Consider the following 17,154-nt stretch of genomic DNA (forward strand, 5'->3'; position numbering starts at 1 on the left):
GACAGTGACGGACTGGAGGAAACCAGTATAAGCAAAGTGCCATGCATATATTTTGCTAAAATGAACAGAAGTTGCAGTGTAGCATGCTTGCAGTATTTGCAGTTGGCATGGGTGTGCACATGGAAAGGTTTTCCCTTGTGTTGCTGATGGTTTTTTTTTAAGTGTTTTGATTTCCTGTTAGCTTTCATTACCATTACATTCCTATTTTATTCTTTGTATAGCTTCTCATATTGCAACCACTACTGGATTGCTTTTGTGTTCCTATTTCGTATTCGCTATTTGCTACTTCTGCTGTCTGTGAACTGCTTAGTTCTTACTCCTGTCTGAAAGCCCTCTTATCTGTAACCATCTCTCTTCCCTTGTGCCTTCAATATCCTACCTTCTCTTTTAAACTACCACTCTCACTTGTATTTCATAGTTTTCTTTACTTTATCTTCCATTCTGCAGTGTAAAGATGGCAATGATTTCCAGATGTTTTCTGATGAGCAGCTCTGCTACTCAGACTGCTGATGAGCAACGCTGCCTGCTATGATAAATTCTAGCTTTGTTCCTCCTTAGGCAGAGGTGTTAATTACTATTTTTCTGATCTTATTTCATAGAAAATAATGTCAGGTCTTGCAGAAGTCTAGTCATTAACCATTTAAAAATATGTTTTATGAAAATAACATCACTTCTTCCTGCAGATCCCCTAGTGGCTCTTCTCAGTTCAAGTATCTATCACACAAGAGCAGCCATGTGCTAAGCTAAGCAGTCTCAGAGGCAATGCAGTGGTTGCTGGAAACTTATAATGGGGAGGTGGTCTTGGCCAGTGAGAGCACTGCTCAGCAGTGGTCCTGCACGCTGCTTCACACTTGCACAAAACCTCTTGTTTCCAAATCTGAGTTTTCCAGGCCACACTGAGGTAACAGGGGGACATCTGGGTGCCCTCACATATAGCTGCATTCCCTGTTTCCCCAGCAGCAGCTGTGCAGGGGTGCTGAGCACCACAGGAAGTTTCTCTCTAAACAAAAAGAACTTAGAACTGTAGAGACTTTGCCCTAGAAATCAGAAAAGAAAGAAAGGCTCAGGATGCTTTTGGAGTATATGCTCTGAAACAGTGCTGGGGGGAGTGTGAAAAATAGAGGTGGAAAGACACAGATGTGATGACTAAAAGGTGGGGTGAGCTGAGTAAACTTCTGTAATGGTGATGGTCGTTCATGATGACTGCTGCGGTGCAGCCTCGCAGCATGAGGAAAATGGGCCCATTAGTCTCTTTTTCCTTTGTCGTTATGGTGTTACATTGTGTATTGTATTATATTTCATGAAAAGCTGTGCAAAGCTGTTCTGTCATCTTTGTTTGAACAAAAATTTGAACAAAGAGAGGAAGCTGGCTTCCCATGTTTTTTCATTAACGTTCAGAATGTGAGGGGTATTCCTGGATTTTCTTACTTCAGGACTCCAGTAGTAAGTGACTTTTGCACTAGGTTTCATTATGGCTGTCTCTGTTTTCTAGATATTTAAGAATTTATCATAAAACTTTGACATAGACATCATCTGGTAATTCAAATGTGTATGAGACCAAAACTTGAGATACTCTGATTTTAGTAATATTAATATTAAATGAAATAGTTTCTAAAGAATAATCATCATCAAATAAATCAACAATTGAAGTCCAAAATTGTATTGCCATGACCGTACAAATATTTTTTCAAAGGTAGATCCCATGAGATGTGACCATTAAGCCTCTGTAAGAGGCTTCTGTTATTTGAATAGAGCAAATTGAAAGACATAAATATATTAAATGCTAAGTTGTTGTGTAAATTTAGATTTGGAATATATATATGTATCCTGCACTTGAGTGTTAATATATTTGACAAAATGAGAAAACTCCCAGGTATGAGTGCACTGTTATTCGCTGAGACAAAAAAAATAAATTCTTGTTTGAACATGAGAGGTCTGTTATCAAGAAACTTGTGGTTTAAGCTCTTTTATTCACAGAGATATGAATGACAAGTATGTATGTGACTGATCTTTTGCTGGTGGCCACCTGCTTTTGTGGAGCTGACAGGCTAATAAGGTTAATGAAAAGTAGTTTCTACCTAAAGCTTTTGAAGATGTGAATGGATTCAACAACAAGACTTCTCCAGATCCTAAGATTTCTTTTTCATAAATGTATACTTACCTTGAAATATTTCTGCTTATGTTACAAAATTATTCTTAGAACAGTTTTCGTGTAATTGATTTGCTACTGTATGTTTGTCATCTTTATCATACTGACAGGTAGTCAATTGGCTTGAAGGACCTGGATCGGAACAGCTGAGAACCCAGTGGGGAATAGGTGATTCAATTAGAGCTTCACAAGCTTTGCAACAGAAACACGAAGAGATTGAGAGTCAACACAGTGTGAGATTTCCCATACCCTTTTGAAATAGCAAAATAATTTTAAGTACACACAGTTACGAGCAATGTATTTTGGTTATAAGTATCCAGGAATTTTGTGTAGTGCATGACTTTGTTGGTTACAGACTAAAGTACCTGAGCAGTTTGAGAACTTAATATGGTCATTAAATGTACATGTTATTTATTTTTGTTTTCCGTGTAGAAAAATACTGATTTCCACCTATGATTTTGAGTGGATTTATTACATTATAGCAGTTCTTAAATTTTCATGTCAAGGAGGAGTAGTAAATTTTCTTTTTTGTCCCTGCCAAAATGGTTGAGAAGTCCTGTACTTTTCAGATGCATAAGTTAATACTTTTGTCTTTATTAAATTACGTTTACCAGAAGCTGAAACTGACATAACACTTTAATTGATCAAGTCTATACATAGTCTTGATCTATAGTTTACGTTCATAATGAAATCTTAGAGACTGTTTTGTAAGTGTACTGACTTGATGCCTTTGCTGCTCATTTTGAAAGCTTCCTAAAGCTTGGCAGAATTTTGCTGTTCCATCAGATGATTAACTGTAACTGGAATATTGAATACTCAGTGTTCACAAAGGGAGTGTTGCTCACAGTGCTCTTCCTCTTTTCTGACTTACCTTGATGTAGACACTGACAATTCTCTCCACTTTTCCTAAGTTCCCTTTACAGTTAAGGCAAAGAAAATAGTAACTGGGTTATAATTTTGCTAATGTAATTTACAAAAAACAGATAAGCCAAACCTTTAGTCTAAGAAACCCTGTGCCTTAGACTACACCAGTTCTGTTGACTGCATCTCTGCTCAGTACAGTTTCCTTGCTCAGGTGCCGAAGTGTGTGGTTTAGGTGTCTGTGTTTGGTCAAGTGAATCCCATCTCCTCTGTCTTCTTGTTGCTTTAAGCTCTTCAAGCAATTTTCTACTCTGAAAACCAGTAGCTTGTGAAGTGTAAAATAGCTTACAGTTAGAATCCTAATTGGAAACAAACAAAAAAAAAAAGTCATCCCCTGCCTACTTCATTGATAAAACTATTTTTGAATATCTTTCAGTCATATTAGCACTTCAAACTGAAAAGAGAAAACAAGAATTAATATACTTTGTACTCATTTGGATATCTGTCACAGAGAACTATGCTTTAGTTGGGGCTAAATACAGCCCCTGAACTCATTGAAATCCCACGTAAGTCTGCAGGCCAGCCTGCTGTTTGCTCATCACTAAAGCACTGGAAGGTGGAACGGTGTTTGCTTCTTATGTGCTAGCAGGAGTTTGTAGGAAAAAAACAGTCAGAAAAATTATTTTCAATTTTATACCAAAAGAAGTAATTGGGATACAAATGGCCTACCTTAAATTTATATACCTATTTATAAATCGAAACAATTTTTTTGACAACAGCACTGGAAAAATGTGCTTTGTCTTCTTCTTTGAGTTTTAAACATCTCATAATAGCTGAGTGTATTCTTCCTCTTTCATTATTTTCCTATTTTTTTTCTCTCCTAATAATTGAATTGGCAGCTTATAAGCTTGCTTTCTGTCATCATCTCATATTTATTGTTGATGATACTACTTGTATTTTGAAGATACTTGCAAAAATGCTTTATTTGTTTTAAAGATAGGACTTTTTTTTCTGGTTCAATTTACTCTGAAGTGAAAAAATAATTTTCTTAGGGTCGTTTTCTGGTTTGTCTTGTTTCTTGTTTGTTATGTTTTCTTTTTGGGGTTTCATTTTCTGACTGTTTTATTCGTGAGTAATATACTAGAGATGTTATTTTTGAGCAAATGTTGGCTGTTACTCCATGGTTTTGAGCTGTCACATACAGCTGTGCCTAGTTTTCCCATATGGAAATGATCAGGAACACACTTCTTATATCTGGTTTGCCAGTCTCTTAATTTCACTGACAGCTTGATCAAAATCAGTGATTGCAACTGTTACACTTTAATGCTAAAAATAAAACCTAAAAATTATTAATCTAGATTTTTGTTTGACTTCTCATATGATAGTTGACTTGTCACACTCAATAAGCTAAATTTGTATGTTCAGTGTCTAAAGGTAATAACAAGAGTTATGTTGTGCAAACTGAGTTTATTGGGCCTATATACCTATAGTACATGTGACAATGGAAGATGTTTCCATATTACGTCATCTTAGTTACCCCTCTTGGGGTAGATTATCCTGCTCTTAAATTTTTGGCTGATTGCTGATTTAACTTTCTCATTACTTTTTTTCCTTCCTTGAATCTTTTAATACTCTGTTTCTTCCTGTGAGCAGGTGGTAGAGGTGGCTTTGGGTAAAAAGGAAAAAAAAAATCAGAATGGGGATATTTATACTCTATATTTTGCATGCTTAGTAAATGAATGATGCAAAAGCTGAAGGCATGATTTAAAAAAAAAAAATCAAACATCCCAGTAGGAGTGTGACAAGAATACTAATTAAAACAGGTATTTTAGGCCAATAGATGGTGCTGTTCCATAGCATTAGAAATGCACAGGACATTTGAAGGTCACTTTACTGTAGGCAAAAATAAAAGCTGTTAAACAAACATGTTTTCCTTTACAGGCATCTCAATCATGCAAGATGTGAATGTAATCTTGATGTATCTAGTCGTTTTTATATCTCCCAAAATTGTTAAATATTTGAACTATTTTCTTTTGTAAATACACCACTGTGACAATGTAACTAATGCCTGTGGATGTACTCAGAAATCAAAGCATTTGAAAAACAAATCTACACATTTTGAATTGAGTAGTATAAAGCTTTACTTAAATAAGAAACAAGGATCAGTCTGAAATTTCTGTATGTGGATACTCTATCTGTAAGACAGAGGTTACTTCCACTTTGTCAACAATAGTATTTTTTTTCTAAATGTTTTAAGAAAATTATTGCTGATTTAAATCATGACACTGAAAGTAACACCTAGATAGTCTCGTGAACATCTTTTCGTGATAGCTTACCACTTGGTAAATAATCTGCTTCAGTAGGGCACTATAAGCATGTAAGCATTCAAAATTATTTTAAAATGGTGGAATTCCTCTGTTGGTTCAGTAAAATAGTATGAGTGGGAGTTTGCGCTTGGAGCTGGTAGCCATGACTCGTAACCTTCCCATCTTTCTGCGCCATTTTTTTTATATGACAGTACATATATTAAAATGTACTGAGCATTTTTTGAGTTGATTGGCAATTAGGAATGCTTTTTCTTCCTGTGTGAGATTTCATAATTATAGTGTAAGCTGTAATAAGTCCCTTCTAAAATCAGATTATTTATTAGGCTGCAGTTAGGTATATGCCATTTTAAGAGAATCATACAATTATGTTTGGTATTATTTTAACGCTTAATTTTCTTGTGTTTGCAGGAGTGGTTTGCTGTTTATGTTGAGCTTAATCAGCAGATCGCAGCTCTTCTAAATGCAGGGGATGAGGAAGACCTTGTGGAATTGAAAGCATTGCAGCAACAGCTGAGTGACGTGTGTTACCGGCAGGCCAGTCAGCTGGAATTTAGGCAGAATCTATTACAAGCAGCACTTGAATTCCACAGTGTTGCCCAGGATGTAAGTTTTTTTTTTTTTAACTTTTCACAGGCTCACTTGTTAATACATTATTGCCTTAATATTCTAAATGTTCAATATATTGGAAACAATTTCGGGGGGTGGGGGAAATAAAATGTCATTTAGAAAATGCCATAAGACTTCATTTACCGTAACTGAAATACTGAGAAGATGGATTTCGCCTTTTTTAGCAGTGAAGTGCTTTGTAATAAGTCTAATATTTCAATAGCTTTTGAAATAAAATGTTTACTATTTAAAAAGTTGCTTTTCCCCCCCATGTTCTTTTTTTGTTTTTGTTTTTTCGGGTTTTTTTTTGGTGTGTGTGTGGTTTCTGTTTGGTTGTTTTTTTGTTTTTTTGTGTTTGTTTGTTTGTTTAAGTAGAGGCATATGCATTAATTGAACTGCAATTTGGTGTACTTTTTGTAGTTTCTTTTTTAAATTGGCATTTATTCCTTTCCTACACTTGTCTTAAAATCTTGACTTCTCCCTTTCTCCCCATCTAAAAATGTCTGCTCTTGGAATTTTATAGGCAGATGGGTAGTTCATCTTTCATCTTGACTTTCATTTCCTGTAGATGCAAATAGAAAGCAAACATTTAGAAGAAGATTGCAGACCCAGCCATCTGAAGCTCAAACTTCTTTTTAAATATCAACATTTCTGTTGGTTTTTTGTTTTAGTTGTCTCAGCAATTGGATGGCTTACTAGGAATGTTGTGTGTAGATGTAGCACCAGCAGATGGAGCATCAATTCAACAAACTTTAAAACTACTTGAAGAGAAATTGAAAAGTGTTGGTAAGCAAAATATTTCTGCATTTCAGGTACACACATTCTAATGAATGCATGACAGGAAGGAAAACATCAATCCCACCACCCCTTTTAAAAAAAGACAGCTGAAAAAAAAATCTCTCTCTTCTGATTCCTAGCCAAGTAATGCTCCACCTAACTACCTGGCAAAATGATCTGGAAATGTTTTCTTGGAAATGTTTTCCATATAATGTGTATTTGTTATATACCATTATCATGCATTTTGTCTGTAAACAAACTTTTTCCCCCTCGCTAATCATCCTTAGTATCTTGGGAATACAGTGCTTACATGATCTTTTTGTCTGCAGAACTGACCCCTTCATGATTAAGGTTGTTATCCACTCATTTTTAGAATGCTTGTACTGAGTATTTTGCAGTAGCTTTGAAAATGTATTTTAATAAATGGCATGTTTAAGGTGGTTGCACTGTCAAACATGTAGAATAGCTTATTTCAGTTAGAAGGCCTAATCCGGTATGTTGTAGGAGAAACCTTTGAAGCAAAATCATATATGGTAGAAGTAGTTTTGATTGGAATATAACAGTTTGATGTGTAAACTAGATTATTTTTTTTTTAGGAAAACAGGTGGTCGAGCTGACAAATAAGACCTGTAACAGGACATTCTAAGGGTTGGCATATTTCAGTATAGAAATATGCATCGGCCATATCAGTTTTAGTATAAAATAGTAACTTTTGCCAGCTATGGAAGAATATTTAACCTATAACTGCTTAGCAATGATAAATATTTTAAGTGTTGTGGATGAAAGACGTTAATTAGCTATTTATATGCTGAGAAGTTAATACTCAGTGACAGCTTTTTTCCTTTTCTTGTTATCTGCTAGGTTGTAAAATAGCAAAGCCTTAGCTCTTCGGTAATATAGACAAATGGTCATTCAAATGTAAAAGTAGGAAAGGGCAGTGAAAGGTACATATGTCCTTTTCACTTTCCAGCCTTCCATCTTAGGTCCTGTTGTATTTCATCTCTCTTCTTTGGGGGAAAAAAAATAAAAATTCATAAAGGTGACCATTTACTTTTTTTTCTTTCTTTCTTTAGACTTAGGCTTGCAAGGCTTGCGTGAGAAAGGTCAAAGTCTTCTTGATCAGATATCTAATCAGGCATCCTGGGCCTATGGAAAAGATGTGACCATTGAAAACAAAGAAAATGTGGACCATATCCAAGGAGTGATGGAAGATATGCAGCTTAGAAAACAAAGGTAATAACAGCTCTAGTCATTAGGGTTTTCATGGGCTGATAAGTCACTTTATATAGGTAGTACTCTCCATAGAAAGTGCCTGAACTTTGAGGGCAATGGCTGAACAAAAAGGTGCCTCTGGGGAACAACAAGGTCTAATGAGCATCAAGTTGTTCATTTTAGAAATTAATTCCACCGCTCACTAATTCTTTTCTTAGAGAGCTTAGTGTAAGAAGCCCTGTGTTTTGGTAACACTTAGAGAAGGTAGTGTTTAAAGTATGTCCTCGGAATCCCATTTACTTGAGGAGCACTTTTGTTTAGAGGGCCAGCTGCAAAGAGGACCATGAGTCACTGTGCAATAAAATGGCAGCTAGAATTCAGTACTGAAGAAATAAATGCACAAGTGAAGGAAAAATTATATATACATAGTAGTTGACTCTGAAGCAGCTGTTAAATGTTGGAAACCTTTTGCAAAATTTGCTTTAATGTTCAGTCATACCGTGAAAAGCAAGCAGAAGACTAGGGATTATTGGGAAAGGAATAGAAAACTAAAAGGAAAATGTTGTGCCACTGTACGGATTTGTAGTCTGTTTCGGGTTTAAGTGTTACACAAATCTGGTCCCTGTTAGCAGAAGGGATATAGAATTATGAGAAGTCAATTGAAGGATCAAAAACTCGATAAAATGTTCAGACAAAGGTATGAAGTAGCTTCCAGATGATGAATGATTAAACAAGGTTCATCATTGTGGATGAGAGACGAAAAAGTACAATAAAGACCACTATCAGTAGCATTTAATGGTAATTTTTGCAACACTACTTTTTTCCAATTGTTTTGAATGTTTCTCATTATTTATATACACATGTAGTATGATGTTTATTTCTAGGGGCATTTTGCTGCTTTAGTTATGCTTTTGGAACCCAAAAACTATTTTCCTGTGTTATTTGACCAATAAATTTCCTTTCTGTAAGCATCACAGCACTACAGGCCATGTTACAAAGTGCAGCATGCTAACAAAATGTTCTCTGGAAGTGCTTATGTTTGCAGCCAGTTTGAAAGAACAGATCTGTGCATAGCATCGCTTGCATTCACTTACAGTGCTGTTGTTGACATTAGTAATTCCATTTGCACTAGACAGGAGTTTGAATATTGTTGTCTACTTAGGAGGCTCTGAAATTGAAGTGGAAAGGTTGTTCTGCTGAATGTGTTAGCTTAGCTCTTGCTGTGGAAAGAAAAGAACTTTCAATACTTTTTTTTAATTCTAGTTAGAGAAAGGACTGCAAAATGTGCTTAATTGAGAACACGAGCAGTAGAGTTAGATTTTATATGAACGAGAATTTTAAATGCTTTCTGACAGGTCATAACAAAAGACGTAATTTTATAAAGGTTCAATTATTACAATCTTTTGCTAAAAAGGAAATGGGAAGATGAATTAACGTCTTTTAAACAGCCCTCATTTTATTCACTCAGAAAACTTCACCAATAGCTCACAGTACAATTCAGAATTATGCCAGGTTTAAGCCAGCTTTCACCTAGACTTCAGTAAGATAAAGTCTGTCTTAGCTGTGTGAGCCTCTGTGCAGCAAATCTTACCAGTGCAACAAGGCAAGGAACCTGCAGTGCTGCTAGAAGCCTTGTAGCTGCTGCTGGTATTACTATCTATAGTTTAGCCACATCAGAAGTCTTGAGGATCGTGATTCCCATGGGTTGTAGTGCTCAGTTCTATTTATTGCATGTTTCTTCTTGCTATGTGAGTCTTTATGTATTTTAGCCAAGCTAAGCAGCACAAAAATGCTTTAATCACCTTTTAATGAACACTTGCATCTTAATGTTGCTCACTGAAAACGTTGTGAAACTCAGAGTGTGTTGTGTCTGCTACGCACATGTTGGTGAGTCTTTCTGTGCTACTGTTTAAGGTGTGAGGATATGGTGGATGTGCGGCGACTGAAGATGCTTCAGATGGTACAGTTATTTAAATGCGAAGAGGATGCTGCTCAGGTATGGAAATGCCTACAGAATTTCATCATTCTGGTCTTTGCAGTCCACTGGTTAAATTTATGGGTGTTGATAGCTGTACAGTGTTTTTGTCACTTTCAAATGTAGCTTTATTTTAGTGAATTTGTGTAGTGAAAATAAAGGATGTGGCTGAAAATAGTGTATTGGGTGACTGCATACATGATGTATCAGTTTGTAATATTTCTTTTAAGTTTTTCTGTATCCAAAGTATATGCTAATACTGAAGTCACCTCACTATTCTGGATTAATTTACTTTTAATTTACTAGTTTTTATTCTTTGAACTTCTGTTTTTAAGGCAGTAGAATGGTTAAGTGAACTGTTGGATGCATTGCTGAAGACACACATCCGATTGGGAGATGATGCTCAAGAAACAAAAGTTTTACTGGAGAAACATCGAAAATTTGTTGATGTTGCACAGGTGAAATTATTTTTTTAGCAATATGGGGTTTGTACAGTTTCAGAAGGTCTCTTAAATAGAATTGGTACTTACATGGACAATTATGGAACAGCTGTTGCTAGTAGTCTTAATGGTTACCTCAATGCTTGAATGAAAAAATTGTGATTGCTGGAATTGGTGATGAGCCTAATGAGATTTTTTGAAGTGATGATGCAGTTCACTACCTTAGTTTATCTGCTTCATATAAGCAATGCAGACCGCAAAACAGAAAGTTCACATTGACTTTCTTGAAAGGCATATATTTCAAACAGTCTTTACAGTGACTTCTGAAGGACTGCAATAAAATACTGAAATGTGGATGAGCCACTGGGTTGCAATCTATTTTGTGCTGTACTTGATGAAACAGAGTCTGTCTTTCTGTTGGTTTTCCAGATAGAGTTGACTGTCCTGATAGTCTGATCGTCCTGCTCGTAGGAGGAGGTTTGGCTCTAGCAGAGTTAGCGGTTGAACAGAACAGACAGCTTTAATTCTTGACTGTAACAGCCAACTAATGAATCCTGCTGTACAAGAATCTACTGAAATTCACTGATACCATAGGGCATGTTTGCACACCTGTTTGCAAATCCTGAATATGCAAACAGAAGCCAGGTACATGTGAAAGAATTTCACTGAAGAATAGAAAGGGTATAAGCTGGGCCCTTTTCAGGTGCTTTTTCTGGAATGTCTAACTCAAACTTGACAATAAACAGATGTGATGTTTTTCAAATTGTACCCGTTAGACTGGAACTGATTTTTCTCTTTTGATTAATTTGAACTGACAGTGACAAGAGGGCATTGCTGTTGCAGTGGTGTGCCACAACGCACCTGGATGCTGGGTGACCACAAACATCGTGACAGTGAAGTCAGTGAGAGTATCATCTCAGCAATAGATAGCAAGTACTTCACGTAAGATCCAAGCAGCTCTTTGAAATTTTTTAGGAAGCTCTGTTCTTTTGCCAGTGTGAAGACCAGACAACAGGGTGCTGCTTTTTTTTTTTTTTTTTTTTTTTTTTCCTGAGGCGCAAAAGCCCTGTTTGGTCATTACAATTTTATTCATACTTCAGCAGCATTTTTCAAGTAGACCAGATCAGTTCAATATACTTTGTGGACCTAAACTGAGGAGCTTTCATAAACTTGTCTGCTATGTGCAGAGATTTTTACATGTACTTCCTTTCCCATTCCCTTCAACTTTTAGAGTACTTATGATTATGGAAGACAGTTACTGCAGGCAACTGTTGTCCTGTGCCAGTCCCTGCGATGCACTTCAAGGTCCTCAGGGGACACTCTTCCAAGACTGAACAGAGTGTGGAAACAGTTTACAGTAACTTCTGAAGAAAGAGTACACAGGCTGGAAACAGCGGTTGCATTTCATTCAAGTGCTGAAAAGGTGAGTGTTGTGTTTTTAAGAGGAAAAAATTATTATCAGAATTTAAGCAAACAGAATGCAAGAAAAATGAAGCTGTCAGTGTGTATTTTCCCTAAGTATTAAAAAAAGCAGAAAGAAGAATTCAAGCGTGTTTTTTTCCAGTTGTTAATTTCAATGCTTAATGCAATTATTGCTTGCATACCTATATTGGTATAGTGCCTGCTTAACAAAAAGGAGAACAGCAGCCCTGATGTTCAGCTGCATTGAGTTGGAGCTGGTGAGAATTCTTTTTAACTCTTCAGAGGGGAACTCTGACAGTTGATTGTGAAGAATTTCTTTGCGTGTTTTAGACTGTAATTATTCTCAAAGGCAAGGAATACTTCTTGATTTGTGTTTTGTGCAAGGTCTGACAAATAGCTATGGGGTCGTTTAAGATCTTTGGAGAGTTGAAAGGAGTATTGCCTTTTAAGCTGCCTGCATTTTGAATGAGGTATCCTTCTCACAAACTGTGTAAATGAAAGCAGCTCTCACTGGTTTCCATGCATGCTGTGTTGCTGCATGTTGTATTTTGCACTTGGAGAGTCTGAACATGCTTTCTTCAAAGCACACTTCTGCCTTGGTATGGTTTTCAGACTCCTATAACCAAGTGTCTCACCGCTGTGTCCAGCTGGACAATGCTAGAAGCCACAGAGGAGGATGAGCATCGACAACCTTAGGACGGATTGTTGCTATTCAGTAACAGCTTGCTGAAGGGCGGGAATGTTAAGAGTTTTCAAATGCCTGAATTTGAGACAATGTCCATTAATGTAGATCATGAGAGATAGGGTCTTTTCATCCAGGAAACTTTTTTTTTTCTGTGAAGTGATGCATTTTAGAAAAGCAATTAGCATATGTATGTCTAATATTGACAAAAAATTGCATGTAACTAAAAAAGCCAACCTTGCACATGGTAAAAGAAAATGAATTAATTCTGTCATTGAAGGAAAACATGGATGTAAAGTTCATTTGTATGCTTCTTGCATTTATTATTTTCTTATTTGTATTAATGGAAGATACGTTGAGTTTGTATGCATTGGGACTTGATGGAGGTTCACAAAAGCAGAAATATATCATCTGTGCTGCCACGGATGGCTGAAGGTTTTACCTGATAACAAATTAGAATTCAGTGGCTCACAAACTCCTGAGAGTGCTGATTGTCTCAGTCCATATTATGAGCATTCTTTCATAATTGCAGTAGTTAATTGCTAGGTTTTTAGGCAATCCTAAGTTTAAAAAAAAGTAAATGGCTGAAAAATAATGCGCTTGTTCAAAAATGTAATTGTTCTAGCACTATTGTGACATATTAATGAGTCTGTGAGGAAAATATGCTGTTAATATCCATGCTGCTTTGGAAAATGTAAGAAGTGGCAGAGGGAGAAGTGCAAGAAAATACAGAACTAAGTACTAGCATTGGACCCCAATCCCATCTGGAAACAGGCTTTTGTAACCCCACTTGTTCTATGCCAGATGTGGATTTTAGTTGTGAAATGGCTTGTAAGGGGCCCTTTGTTATCCACGTTTCTTCCATTTTGTATTAATGTCTTGTATGTTTAATGATGCAGGTTACTATTTTTATGCATTTTATATTTGTTGCTGGAATATTGTCTAGCCAGACTATTTGTACTTTATTTTTCCCCTCTTAGAAGTAATGTAAAATGTTCTGTACAGAACAGTGGTAGCCCTGAACTATCTTCTCAGTGCAGCTTAATGGATATTTTCCTTTCTTGAACTATATGAATATTTCCATTGATCTCATATCAATGTGGTAGTGAAGATGGTGAAAGAGCATTCACTTTGCCAGTTAATGACACTTGAAAAACTATGCAGTATCCCTTGTGTACTTTATTTTGCACTTCCTTATTTCTTTTAATAGATTTTGCAAGAAGGTCCAGAGCAGCCTGAAGCTTTTAGTGAAATGGAGCAATTTGATGAAATTGAAGCAGTTGGAAAATCGCTGTTGGACAGACTAACGGTGCCTGTAGTTTATCCCGATGGGTACGCAAAATACTTTTCTAATGCCTTGTGAATATGCTTTTGGTAAAGTTTCATAGTAGCCTCGTATGCAGAAGAATCCTGAATGCTTATTGCCAAGATGGAAAAGGCAGAGCACTAATACTCATTAGAAAATCTTTTCACAGAAAACAGGCAGGTCTAATTTCAAACCTTCCAAAGACAACATGTCCACTTTTTCTAAGTAGTGACTTTTTCACCCTCAGTAATTATTATATTTATGCAGTCTTCACACCAGTAATGTATGTAGAAGTAACAGAAGAATTACCAGTCCCAATCTCTTCTCCCTGAAAAAAAGATACCAGATTAGAATCCTAGTATTTTTTAAAACTTACAATTCTATCTATCTGAATTAAGTCAGTGTATTTAAATAAATTTATATTTTATTTACTCAGGAAAACAACAACAACAAACCAACCAAACAAACAAAAAAAACCAAACAAGGCAGCACTTCCCTCATGAGCTATTCATACTAATGTAAAATTGGTGGTGGTCTTGAGCTACAAAAGCAAATTTGGAATCTTAACCATAATAAAACTCAGTTTGCTGTCCAGTAAATTCACTTATCCATTGTGATGCTGAGCTTGTAGTTAATTTTTTCTACCTGAGTATAACCAAGCCTTGGAACTAGTCTCTGGGTGTGCACGATCTTGTGAGATTATGAATAAGATGTGAAATCAATGTTTTGAATTAGAGCCTGAAACTTTGAGATGGTATCAGGCAACTGCATTATGGGTTACCTGAAGTTGATCTCAAAAATACCATTAAAAGAAGCTGGTCATGAAAATTCATTTCCTGTCATCTTATTTGCAAAATACCATGCTCCCTGTGCAGCATAGTTTCCTTTAGTAAGGATTGCTACCCATGAAGATGACCCCAGGCCTGAACTAGTAGTGATTTTTACTGCCCTTTCAGTAGTGTATTTGAAAATAGTGGGGGATTTTATAGCTGGAGGGGTGGGGATGGACCACAAACAACCAAGAAGTGTGTTATGTTTGTTGAAGTAATTTGGTGTAACTGTTGTATAGCAGATTTTAGTGACCCGGTAAAGTAGCGCCTGCTGTTTATTCTTAAAATGGATGTAATTTCCAGATAAACTATTAAAGTAAAAAGAAATATTAGAATTTGGAAAAGCTCCCCATGGAAGAAGATGTTTGTCACACTTTAAGGTTTGAGTCTAATATAGTTCTTCTACAGCTACTGGTATATATACACCTGTATTTTAGACTAACTGACTGAATCCTGACTTTTCAGCAGAGTTCTACGTGTCCCCCTTCTCAAAAGTGGGATCGTAGCTGTCCTACATCCCAGGGTACCCTATTCATCGTCCCTAGGCATTCTGGTTTGAAGCAGTTAACAAATAATTTGCAGAGAGTTCACTCATTAGTAGAAATGTTCTAAGAAATGTAGGAACACACAAAATGTCATTAAATGCTTGGAGGCATCTTCATCAGCCTCTTCACCACTTTAGACTTACATTAAGTATCTCCTTGGTCTGCTCTTGGCTTCTGACCTGTGTCAGGAAAACCATCTGCTGGTGCTGTGATCCTGTGCTCAGCTGTGCAGCCTTGGGAGTTCCCCAATCAAACCAGCCTGCTCCTGCGGGAAATCACTTCTGACTGCTTATGCCTGTCCCCTGACTCTGTCTGAAGTCTTTTGTCTTACTGCCATTTCCAAAGTCTTCAGCGTCTGTGCTTTTTAATTAGACTTGATACCTGCTTTTCTTCTGAAACATGTATTCTGTTCAAATCCTCCTTTTCCTGACAGCTTGGTTATCGGTTTCCCTAACATATCAACCATTCTTGTATTTGAATGAGAGAAGCACGTGCAGCCATGTGTTCTTTTCAGTTTGAGATGACAGAATGTGACAGCATGTGACTGACTTCACATACACAGACTCCTTCATTAATGCAGAAATTGTATAGCCTCAGAATTCAGATTTCCTGGATTGTCACAGTACCTGAAACAGCCAGACTGACTTGGGGATAGCCAGAGAACAGCTGTAAAAAGTAGCGTTAGGAAGTGTCTAGTTGCACTTATAAAACAGCACTCTGCTGTTGAGGAAACCTTTTGCATATGAAAAGGTCATTCAGTATTTGTAATGACTTTCACCAAGGTCTGTTGTCAGGTCTCATCACTGAGTCTCCAAAGCCTTTTAAAGGTGGCTTTTAAAGAGGAAAACGTGCCTATTTTTTGTTACTGTCTTTTGTGTTTCCTAGTGCCATTCACATGTATATTCATACACTGTCTTACTTTTCACTGATAACTCCTTGTGGGTTTTTTTCTTGTAGGTCTGAGCAGTACTTTGGGAGCCCAAGTGATATGGCTTCTGCAGCAGAACACATTAGAGAGAAGATGAAGCTAGTTAGCCTGAAAAAGCAGCAGCTGAGACAACCAGAAGCCACTACCCCAGAGAGCTAATACTGACCCTTGTCTATGAATTCATAATAGGACTTCAGTTTGTAATCCAGCATGTTGTTTGCATATTACAGATTTTGGCATAATATATTAAAATGCATTTCACAGCCGTTATAAATCTCATCTTTTTTTCAAAGTAAATGTTCTCAGCATATTAACACTGTACATCTGTCAAGCCATAATTATTTAACATGCTATGAAACCATAGATTCCAAGTATCTTATGAAAAAGAACTGTAAACTTTGCACTGAAATTTGCTGTAAAGCTTTACCTGACCTGTCAGCTGCTTCTTGGTTAAACAGCTGATGCAAGCTTTGAATGGTGCTAATAAAAGTGTTAGGAGTTCCGTATTATGAAATTGTAGCTCTTTGCTTCTCCCTATGCCCAGGTGATGTAGTAATTTTAGACTGTAGGTAAAGTTCCTGCAGTGTAGGCAGTGGTGACCCTATAATTTTAATTTGAAATACTTAAAAAAAATAAATCATTTTTATTGTGCCAGTATGCAACCTACCCATCAAATCTTTGATATATCAAATTCATTAAACAGATGTTTTCCTATTTGTATTGATAATGTATTAAGAGCTGTTTGTGCTTAATAAAAAATCATCTTTTAAAAATCTAATATGAGTTTGTTCTGGTCTGTATTCCCAAATGTCATCTGTGTTATATTTTTGTGATAAATGGTAGTAAAAATCATTGTTCCCCTGATATATTTACAAAATCTGTAGAATTTTTCTTATGAAATACTTTTTAACACACTGTAGTTATAAGGGGAACTGCTCTTGAATTATTATTAATAAGAGTGAGAGTCTGTTATTTTTCTTACGTTCTGATAGCAGTAAGTACACAAAGGATGCTATGTACATTGAGTCAGTGCTGTTATAGTTTTGTTCCCACGTAAGACTGGTACATATCTCTTGTGCTTTTTTCTCTAAGTC

At 36.4% G+C, this 17,154-nt stretch overlaps 1 protein-coding gene across 4 annotated transcripts in view; it reads left to right on the forward strand.

The window, feature by feature from the left end:
• Positions 1–16,680, forward strand: part of SESTD1 (SEC14 and spectrin domain containing 1) — a 58,220-nt gene extending 41,540 nt beyond the window's left edge. For all 4 annotated transcript variants that reach the window (XM_082055817.1, XM_082055815.1, XM_082055818.1 and 1 more), the window contains 9 exons: positions 2,260–2,382; positions 5,746–5,940; positions 6,615–6,729; positions 7,794–7,953; positions 9,847–9,928; positions 10,243–10,365; positions 11,579–11,770; positions 13,662–13,783; positions 16,090–16,680. In XM_082055817.1, the coding sequence (XP_081911943.1) occupies positions 2,260–2,382; positions 5,746–5,940; positions 6,615–6,729; positions 7,794–7,953; positions 9,847–9,928; positions 10,243–10,365; positions 11,579–11,770; positions 13,662–13,783; positions 16,090–16,219 (1,242 nt within the window). In that variant the 3' untranslated portion in view covers positions 16,220–16,680. The remainder of the gene's footprint in view (positions 1–2,259; positions 2,383–5,745; positions 5,941–6,614; positions 6,730–7,793; positions 7,954–9,846; positions 9,929–10,242; positions 10,366–11,578; positions 11,771–13,661; positions 13,784–16,089) is intronic.
• Positions 16,681–17,154: the final 474 nt, after the last annotated feature.

Source organism: Streptopelia decaocto (genome assembly GCF_964273445.1).
Source record: "Streptopelia decaocto genome assembly, chromosome: 6".
Lineage (NCBI taxonomy): Eukaryota > Metazoa > Chordata > Aves > Columbiformes > Columbidae > Streptopelia > Streptopelia decaocto.